This window comes from Oncorhynchus gorbuscha, linkage group LG13 (genome assembly GCF_021184085.1).
Source record: "Oncorhynchus gorbuscha isolate QuinsamMale2020 ecotype Even-year linkage group LG13, OgorEven_v1.0, whole genome shotgun sequence".
NCBI classification, from domain to species: Eukaryota; Metazoa; Chordata; class Actinopteri; order Salmoniformes; family Salmonidae; genus Oncorhynchus; species Oncorhynchus gorbuscha.
The window spans coordinates 18,728,287-18,738,882 of record NC_060185.1 but is presented as its reverse complement, the minus strand read 5'-3'; the positions used below and the strand labels follow the sequence as shown (position 1 = coordinate 18,738,882).

Sequence of the window (10,596 nt, the reverse complement as noted above, 5' to 3'; positions counted from 1 at the left end):
GCCCTTGCTGATGGAAGGAGGTTCACTCAAAATCTCACGATACATGGCCCCATTCATTCTTTCCTTTACAAGGATCAGTCTTCCTGGTCCCTTTGCAGAAAAACAGCCCCAAAGCATGATGTTTCCACCCCCATGCTTCACAGTAGGTATGGCGTCTGCTAAATGACTTAAATGTAAATGTAAATGTAAATGTGTTCTTTGGATGCAACTCAGCATTCTTTGTCCTCCAAACACGATGAGTTTAGTTTTTACCAAAAAGTTCTATTTTGGTTTCATCTGACCATATGACATTCTCCCAATCTTCTTCTGGATAATCCAAATGCTCTCTAGCAAACTTCAGACGGGCCTGGACATGTACTGGCGTAAGCAGGGGGACACGTCTGGCACTGCAGGATTTGAGTCCCTGGCGGCGTAGTGTGTTACTGATGGTAGGCTTTGTTACTTTGGTCCCAGCTCTCTGCAGGTCATACACCGTGTGGTTCTGGGATTTTTGCTCACCGTTCTTGTGATCATTTTGACCCCACAGGGGGTGGAGCCCCAGACCGAGGGAGATTATCAGTGGTCTTGTATGTCTTCCATTTCCTAATAATTGCTCCCACAGTTGATTTCTTCAAACCAAGTTGCTTACCTATTGCAGATTCAGTCTTCCCAGCCTGGTGCAGGTCTACAATGTTGTTTCTGGTGTCCTTTGACAGCTCTTTGGTCTTGGCCATAGTGGAGTTTGGAGTGTGACTGTTTGAGGTTGTGGACAGGCGTCTTTTATACTGATAACAAGTTCAGACAGGTGCCATTAATACATGTAACGAGTGGAGGACAGAGGAGCCTCTTAAAGAAGAAGTTACAGGTCTGTGAGAGCCAGAAATCTTGCTTGTTTGTAGGTGACCAAATACTTATTTTCCACCACAATTTGCAAATAAATTCATTAAAAATCCTACAATGGGATTTTCTGGTTTTTTTCTTCTCATTTAGTCTCTCATAGTTGAAGTGTACCTATGATGAAAATTACAGGCCTCTCTCATCTTTTTAAGTGGGAGAACATGCACAATTGGTGGCTGACTAAATACTTTTTTCCCCAGTGTATGTATATATACAGTGCCTTGCGAAAGTATTCGGCCCCCTTGAACTTTGCGACCTTTTGCCACATTTCAGGCTTCAAACATAAAGATATAAAACTGTATTTTTTTGTGAAGAATCAACAACAAGTGGGACACAATCATGAAGTGGAACGACATTTATTGGATATTTCAAACTTTTTTAACAAATCAAAAACTGAAAAATTGGGCGTGCAAAATGATTCAGCCCCCTTAAGTTAATACTTTGTAGCGCCACCTTTTGCTGCGATTACAGCTGTAAGTCGCTTGGGGTATGTATCTATCAGTTTTGCACATCGAGAGACTGACATTTTTTCCAATTCCTCCTTGCAAAACAGCTCGAGCTCAGTGAGGTTGGATGGAGAGCATTAGTGAACAGCAGTTTTCAGTTCTTTCCACAGATTCTCGATTGGATTCAGGTCTGGACTTTGACTTGGCCATTCTAACACCTGGATATGTTTATTTTTCAACCATTCCATTGTAGATTTTGCTTTATGTTTTGGATCATTGTCTTGTTGGAAGACACATCTCCGTCCTAGTCTCAGGTCTTTTGCAGACTCCATCAGGTTTTATTCCAGAATGGTCCTGTATTTGGCTCCATCCATCTTCCCATCAATTTTAACCATCTTCCCTGTCCCTGCTGAAGAAAAGCAGGCCCAAACCACGATGCTGCCACCACCATGTTTGACAGTGGGGATGGTATGTTCAGGGTGATGAGCTGTGTTGCTTTTACGCCAAACATAACGTTTTGCATTGTTGCCAAAAAGTTACATTTTGGTTTCATCTGACCAGAGCACCTTGTTTGGTGTGTCTCCCAGGTGGCTTGTGGCAAACTTTAAACAACACTTTTTATGGATATCTTTAAGAAATGGCTTTCTTCTTGCCACTCTTCCATAAAGACCAGATTTGTGCAATATACAACTGATTGTTGTCCTATGGACAGAGTCTCCCACCTCAGCTGTAGATCTCTGCAGTTCATCCAGAGTGATCATGGGCTTCTTGGCTGCATCTCTTATCAGTCTTCTCCTTGTATGAGCTGAAAGTTTAGAGGGACAGCCAGGTCTTGGTAGATTTGCAGTGGTCTGATACTCCTTCCATTTCAATATTATCGCATGCACAGTGCTCCTTGGGATGTTTAAAGCTTGGGAAATCTTTTTGTATCCAAATCCGGCTTTAAACTTCTTCACAACAGTATCTCGGACCTGCCTGGTGTGTTCCTTGTTCTTCATGCTGCTCTCTGCGCTTTTAACGGACCTCTGAGACTATCACAGTGCAGGTGCATTTATACGGAGACTTGATTACACACAGGTGGATTGTATTTATCATCATTAGTCATTTAGGTCAACATTGGATCATTCAGAGATCCTCACTGAACTTCTGGAGAGAGTTTGCTGCACTGAAAGTAAAGGGGCTGAATAATTTTGCACGCCCAATTTTTCAGTTTTTGATTTGTTAAAAAAGTTTGAAATATCCAATAAATGTCGTTCCACTTCATGATTGTGTCCCACTTGTTGTTGATTCTTCACAAAACAATACAGTTTTATATCTATATATATATTTAATATTTAATATTAATATAATAATATTAATATATTTAATATATTTAATATTTAATATTTAATATTAATATTTAAGTCATTTAGCAGACGCTCTTATCCAGAGCGACTTACAAATTGGTGCATTCACCTTATGACATCCAGTGGGACAGTCACTTAACAATAGTGCATCTAAAACTTAGGGGGGGTGGGGTGAGAGGGATTACTTAACCTATCCTAGGTATTCCTTAAAGAGGTGGGGTTTCAGGTGTCTCCGGAAGGTGGTGATTGACTCCGCTGTCCTGGCGTCGTGAGGGAGTTTGTTCCACCATTGGGGGGCCAGGGCAGCGAACAGTTTTGACTGGGCTGAGCGGGAGCTGTACTTCCTCAGTGGTAGGGAGGCGAGCAGGCCAGAGGTGGATGAACGCAGTGCCCTTGTTTGGGTGTAGGGCCTGATCAGAGCCTGGAGGTACTGAGGTGCCGTTCCCCTCACAGCTCCGTAGGCAAGCACCATGGTCTTGTAGCGGATGCGAGCTTCAACTGGAAGCCAGTGGAGAGAACGGAGGAGCGTGGTGACGTGAGAGAACTTGGGAAGGTTGAACACCAGACGGGCTGCGGCGTTCTGGATGAGTTGAAGGGGTTTAATGGCACAGGCAGGGAGCCCAGCCAACAGCGAGTTGCAGTAATCCAGACGGGAGATGACAAGTGCCTGGATTAGGACCTGCGCCGCTTCCTGTGTGAGGCAGGGTCGTACTCTGCGGATGTTGTAGAGCATGAACCTACAGGAACGGGCCACCGCCTTGATGTTAGTTGAGAACGACAGGGTGTTGTCCAGGATCACGCCAAGGTTCTTGGCGCTCTGGGAGGAGGACACAATGGAGTTGTCAACCGTGATGGCGAGATCATGGAACGGGCAGTCCTTCCCCGGGAGGAAGAGCAGCTCCGTCTTGCCGAGGTTCAGCTTGAGGTGGTGATCCGTCATCCACACTGATATGTCTGCCAGACATGCAGAGATGCGATTCGCCACCTGGTCATCAGAAGGGGGAAAGGAGAAGATTAATTGTGTGTCGTCTGCATAGCAATGATAAGAGAGACCATGTGAGGTTATGACAGAGCCAAGTGACTTGGTGTATAGCGAGAATAGGAGAGGGCCAAGAACAGAGCCCTGGGGGACACCAGTGGTGAGAGCGCGTGGTGAGGAGACAGATTCTCGCCACGCCACCTGGTAGGAGCGACCTGTCAGGTAGGACGCAATCCAAGCGTGGGCCGCGCCGGAGATGCCCAACTCGGAGAGGGTGGAGAGGAGGATCTGATGGTTCACAGTATCGAAGGCAGCCGATAGATCTAGAAGGATGAGAGCAGAGGAGAGAGAGTTAGCTTTAGCAGTGCGGAGCGCCTCCGTGATACAGAGGAGACTAGTCTCAGTTGAATGACTAGTCTTGAAACCTGACTGATTTGGATCAAGAAGGTCATTCAGAGAGAGATAGCGGGAGAGCTGGCCAAGGACGGCACGTTCAAGAGTTTTGGAGAGAAAAGAAAGAAGGGATACTGGTCTGTAATTGTTGACATCGGAGGGATCGAGTGTAGGTTTTTTCAGAAGGGGTGCAACTCTCGCTCTTTATGTTTGAAGCCTGAAATGTGGCAAAAGGTCGCAAAGTTCGAGGGGGTCGAATACTTTCTCAAGGCACTGTATGTATATTTATCCTTTACTTAGACAGATGGAAACAACAGAGGAGGAGACAAGCAAGTGAGACAACACAGGGATTGATCCCTGGTCTCTGATGCAGAGCAGTACATGACTGGCCAGTAGAGATACTGCTAGACCATGGGCTCTGCACGTCAAGTAAGAGATACTGCTAGAGCACGGGCTATGCACGTCAAGTAAGAGATGATCAACGAGGGGCTATGTGTTCTATGAAAAATAATGAACGATGTGGAAGGTGTGTTCCACGACATGCTATTGGAGTGGAGCTCAGCTTCCACGTCATTCATTATAGCCCTTCGTTGATTATCCCTGACTAAGATGCTGAGCCTGTGGTCAAGCAGTAACTCTTACAGCCAGTCATATAAGAATCATGATTCATGCACTGTTTTGGTAATCAAAAAAATAACAATTAAGAACAATTTAACTTCAATTGTAGGTTCTTGATGGGTGGAGCCTTTCCCCTTCACTTTTGTCAGAGTACCTCTGTTTACTTACAGTATGTCTTATTTCACCAAAGACGAGGAGAGCGCTGTATATTCTGTCATATCAGACTGCATTCATATATTTTTTGTTGCTACTGTAGCATTCTTTAATAGGCCTTTATATTAACAGCCAATATATAATTCATTATTCATGAATTACTGAAAACAATGTCACTTTTTGCTATAAGCGTTCGTAACTGGCTACGAGACGGGCAACATTAATTTATAAGGAGGATGGGATCCACTCAAATCATTTGAGTTCCATTCACAGCACTAAAAGGCTGCGTTGAGACAATGCCTTATCAAGGACCCAAGCCCAGCTCAGCTCATCTCTACCAATTTGTTGCTTAGTTTTCATAATGCTTCTGCTGATCCTACAGCTTTTGTATGCAGTTATCATGTGTCCATGAACCAGATTTATACAGTTAGCACTGAGGGGGTGTGCCTTAGCAGGAAGTCCATCGTGTGCAGTTCCCCCTGCACTAACATAAATAACATGCTGCTAAGCTTCCCATTAAAGCAATGAAAACAATCAAGCATCCCAGAAAAGTGCTAAATATAGCCAAGATTAACATATGTAGTCCACAATCATCTTGTTTGTCTTGATCACGTTGAGGGAGAGATTGTTGTTCTACCACCACACGGCCACGTCCATGACCACCTCCCTATAAGCTGTCTCGTTGTTGTCGGTGATTAGGCCTACCACTGTTGTGTCATCGGCAAACTTAATGATGGTGTTGGAGTCATGCCTGGCTGTGCAGTCATGAGTGAACAGGGAGTACTGGAGGGGACTGAGCACACACCCCTGAGGGGCCCCTGTGTTGAGGATCATCGTGGCGGATGTGTTGATACCTATTCATACCACCTGGGGCGGCCCGTTAGGAAGTCCAGGATCCAGTTGCAGAGGGAGGTATTTAGTCCCAGGGTCCATGGCTTATTGATGAGGATTGAGGGCACTATGATGTTGAACGCTGAGCTGTAACCAATGAATAGCATTCTCACATAGGTGTTCCTTTTGTCCAGGTTGGATAGGGCAGTGTGGAGTGCAATTGAGATTGCATCATCAGTGGATTTGTTAGTGCGATATGCAAATTGGAGTGAGTCTAGGGTTTCTGGATAATGGTGCCTTTCAAAGCACTTCATGGCTACAGACGTAAGTGCTATGGGTCAGTAGACATTTAGGCCGGTTACATTAGTGTTCTTGGCCACAGGGACTATGATTGTGTGCTTAATTAAACATGTTGGTAATACAGACTCGGACAGGGAGAGGTTGAACATTTTAGTGAAGACACTCGCCAGTTGGTCTGCGCATGCTCGCAGTACACGTCCTTGTAATCTGTCTGGCCCTGCGGACTTGTGAATGTTGACCCGTTTAAAGGTCTCACATCAGCTGCGGAGAGCATGAACACACAGTCTTCCGGAAGAGCTGGTGCTCTCATGCATGTGTCAGTGTTACTTGATGAAGCCAATGACTGATGTGGTATACTCCTCAATGCCATCGGATGAATCCCAGAACATATTCCAGTCTGTGCTAGCAAAACAGTCCTGTAGCTTAGCATCTGCTTCATCTGACCAGTTTTTTATTGATCGAGTCACTGGTGCTTCCTGCTTTAATTTTTTGCTTGTAAGCAAGAGGATAAATTAAGAGGATATAATTATGTTCAGATTTGCCAAATGGAGGGTGAGGGAAAGCTTTGTATGTGTCTCTGTGTGTGGAATAAAGATGGTGCAGAGATTTTTCCCCTCTGGTTGCTGATAGAAATTTGGTAAGATGGATTTAAGTTTGCCTGCATTAAAGTCCCCGGCTACTAGGAGCGCCGCTTCTGGATGAACGTTTTCCTGTTTGTTTATGGTGGAATACAGCTCATTGAGTGCAGTCTTAGTGCCAGCATCAGTCTGTTGTGGTATATAGACAGCTACGAAAAATACAGATGAAAACTCTCTAGGTAGATAGTGTGGTCTACAGCTTATCATGAGATACTCTACCTCAGGCGAGCAAAACCTGGATACTTCCTGAGATATCGTGCACAAGCTGTTATTTAAAATGATACATACAAAAATACACTTGACGTCATACACATTGGGCTGTTGTAATGGAACAGTTTGGTGGCCTCATAATATACATTGGGCTGCTCTAAAGCGATAGTTCACTTGTTTCATACAGGTGGGGCTGTTATAAATACTGATAGTTCACCCAAGTTACACATTAAACAGATAACTGGCAAAATATGGATGATGGAAGAGAGTCAGCAACTGAAAACCTGGCTTCATTTACCTGATCACAATTCAGTGTTAGCAAAATTTAATGGGAGAATTTTGAACAGTTTTGCTACATCATCTCAATCACCATTGAATTACATGTTAATCTAAGGAGTTGATAATATTGCAAAAGTTGTTTTAACATTCGTAATCATTAAGTAGACTACACAGCGACACATATGTCAGGAGATTCCGAGGTTACATCAGCTTGGTGACAGACCTCTAGGACACGAAAGGGCTGTCCTTTACTGATAATGAGGCAATAAAAAGGGCTGTCAGGGAGCTGTCACACAGGGTCACAACTGAAGGTAGCCTCCAGCTCTGGTCGTGGGCTGACATCCAGGAAGAGAGAAGTAGGCATGCTTTAATTATTATACAGCGGGTGGGTCTAATCCTGAAGGTTGAATGGTTAAAAGGATATTCAAGAGATCTTGGGCATATCACATAAATATGGTAGATTTAATTAATGTGTTTCCATTAGGCAAAGAAAAATGTGTGTTATGTTTAACAGTTGCAAAATATATATATCTATATATGTATATATGTATTATTTAGATTTTTGTTTTGTTAATTTTAGTTGTAGAGGTGTTCTTTCTGTCATATTTGTTGCAGTTCCAACAACATCATGTGCGTTGCAGTAGGCAACATTGTGCTCTTTTAATTCAGAATATTCATTGGACAAACAGATGTGCTGAAAACTATATGACTATTTCTGTATTATTTCAGGTGGGCTGCTTTCCAGAAGGCAATTACAAAATCATCCTACAGTAGTTATGTATACAAACTCTACATACATGTTGAGCATGGAATCACTGGCCATAGCTCCATCAGGTGTTTACCCAGCATTCCTTTTTGGGACCCTTATGTACTGTTTCATTGTGTTTTGTAACGTGACGGTTTTATCTACCATAGCCCTGGACAGAAAGCTGCATAAGCCCATGTTTATCCTACTCTTCAACATGCCTATCAATGACTTGATTGGTGCTACAGCCTTCTTCCCTCAGCTGTTGGTAAGCATCCTGGCTCAGAACAGGTCCATCTCCTACCCTGCATGCTACCTCCAAGCTCTGCTCATCCACCTGTACGGAGCTGGCTCCTTAACTATCCTGACTGGCATGGCTTATGACCGGTATATCGCAATCTGCTGTCCACTGAGGTATAACTCCATCATGAGTTCCAATAACTTGATGAAAATCATCATTTTCACGTGGCTTTTGGTCATTACCCTGATTGTGGTTCTGTTGGCTCTGGTCACTCGCTTCAAGATCTGCAGAACAACAATAGTGGACATTTATTGTAACAATCCGTCATTGGTGAGGCTCATTTGTGATGACACACGTATAAACAACTACTATGGGTTGTTGATAACAGCTGTCTTTCAGGGTGTATCGTTGATAGTGGTTATATTTACATATATCCAGATCCTGCTCAGCTGTGTCATGAATAAGTCATCTGATGCCCGGAGCAAGGCCATTCAGACATGTGGTACACATCTTGTAGTGTTCTTATTCTTAGAGTTCAACGCCTGCTTTAGCCTGATAGCTCATCGATTTGAGCAAGTAGCCCCTTCCTTGAGGAGGGCTTTTGGAGTGTCAGTTATGGTGTTCCCTCCCATTCTCAATCCCCTCATATATGGTCTAAAAACTAAAGAAATTCGACAAAATGTTCTGGGTTTCTACAAACGGAAGGTATCTTCAGTTAAATGAGAATAAATACTGTACATGAGTCTGTATAATACATGGCATGGGCTTTCGACAGTTGTAAGGCCTTCATAATAAAATAAAGAAATTCTCCTTTGTAAATCAGTCAATGAATATTAGAGTTGTGTTCCGTCTTTTTGTGCAAGACAATGACAATTTTTTTTTTTTTTTTTTTTTTGGGGGGTTCAAAAGTATAATGGGTTAAGATTGGTTATGGGTTGGCTACAGCATGTTGAGTAAATTGTGTGTAACTTCTTTTGTTTTGTCATTCTTCAGCATTTTAATAACAATAACAAAGACAGCACAAAATAGTGTGTGTGTGTGTGGGGGGGGGGGGGGGGGCTAGGGCCTGACTGACTTGACGTTCATGTAGAATACCTTTTTTAAATGTTATTTAACCAGGCAAGTCAGTTCAGAACAAATTCTTATTTAAAGTGACCGCCTACCCCGTCATTGTAAATACATTTCATTGTAACAAAAGCAGGAGACACATATCAGTTGTCTGCTCTACATGTATAATTAAGTTGTATTGTATAATTATTATGCCTGTACTTTGTTCCTGTGAGAAGGTATGCCTATTTGTGATAGAAAGACAAAGATTTGCCTCGATAATGGCACCACAGTATAACAAGTCAATCATTTCCGTTTTTGAAAGGTGTACAGTAGGATTTTTCTTGCATAAATAATTTGTGGATCCCCTTTTTTGAAATAAAGATATCTGAACTGGACCATGGATAACTTTTTATCAAATCCATCATCTGTTTTGACACTGCAAGGCTTCGATCTCCCCCCTGAAAGTGCCTTTGCTGCACTGAGCTGAATGCCTGTAACCTGGACCTGATTTTTACCATCGTCCTCAACAGGAGACTCCTCCAGCCCATGTATCTTCTGCTGCTAAACCTTCCCATCAATGACCTTACAGGCTCCACGGCACTCTTTACGCAGGTCATCAAAGAGCTTTTACTTGACACAGGGACCTTTCAATACTCTGCTTGTTTCACAAGTTTTCTTTATTCATATCTATGGGACGGGAGCAGTGTTCATCCTGAATGCTATGGCACGTGACAGATATATTGGCATATATTGCCCTTTGAGGTACAACACAATTATGACCAATGCTCATTTCATGAAAATCATCACACTTATATGAGTGTGTGACTTGATTTTGATGAGGGGGCTCTTTTACCTGCTGCTTGGGTTACCATGCTATAGATCTCTGATGACACAATCCTGCTGTGACAACACCTCACTGTTGAAACCGGTCTGTTCTAACACAGCCATCAATAACATCTATGGTCTCTTTATTCCTGCCCTCATGCAGGTCATAGTTGTTTGGACCATTCTCTACACTTACTTTCATGTACTTGTCACATGTTTCAGGAACAAAGGATCAGCTGACACTAAAAGCAAAGTTCTGCAGACTTGTGCTACACATTTAATAGTTTTCTCCTCTTCACGTGTTTAGGGCTTCTCACCATTATTTCATACCAACTGAGCCAATTTCCCCCGCAATTACAGAGGCTCATAGGGGTTTCCACATAAAAATGTCTTTGGGAGCGGTGTCCCTTCCATGGGATGGTTGAGCTAAGGTAGGCTAATACGATTAGCATGAGGTTGTAAGAAACAAGAACATTTCCCAGTACATAGACATATCTGATATTGGCAGAAAGCTTCAATTATTGTTAATCTAACTGAACTGTCCAATTTACAGTAGCTATTACAGTGAAAGAATACCATGTTATTGTTTGAGGAGAGCGCACATTTTTGAACATGAAAAGTTATTAATGAACAAATTAGGCATATATGGGCAGTCCTGATACAACA

General features: G+C 42.9%; 1 protein-coding gene and 1 pseudogene across 1 annotated transcript; both read left to right on the top strand.

Moving 5' to 3' along the window:
- Window positions 1-7,377: 7,377 nt before the first annotated feature.
- LOC123993886 (putative gustatory receptor clone PTE03) lies at window positions 7,378-9,029 on the top strand. Its single transcript, XM_046296355.1, has 2 exons — window positions 7,378-7,425; window positions 7,799-9,029. The coding sequence occupies exon 2, from the start codon at window positions 7,846-7,848 to the stop codon at window positions 8,776-8,778; it is 933 nt and encodes a 310-aa protein (XP_046152311.1). The 5' UTR covers window positions 7,378-7,425; window positions 7,799-7,845; the 3' UTR covers window positions 8,779-9,029.
- Window positions 9,030-9,314: 285 nt separating this feature from the next.
- LOC123992245 lies at window positions 9,315-10,314 on the top strand (annotated as a pseudogene).
- The last annotated feature ends 282 nt before the right edge of the window (window positions 10,315-10,596 follow it).

Excerpts from the sequence above, each read along its gene's own strand:
- LOC123993886 (XM_046296355.1), top strand. The coding sequence starts at position 7,846 with ATGTATACAAACTCTACATACATGTTGAGCATGGAATCACTGGCCATA.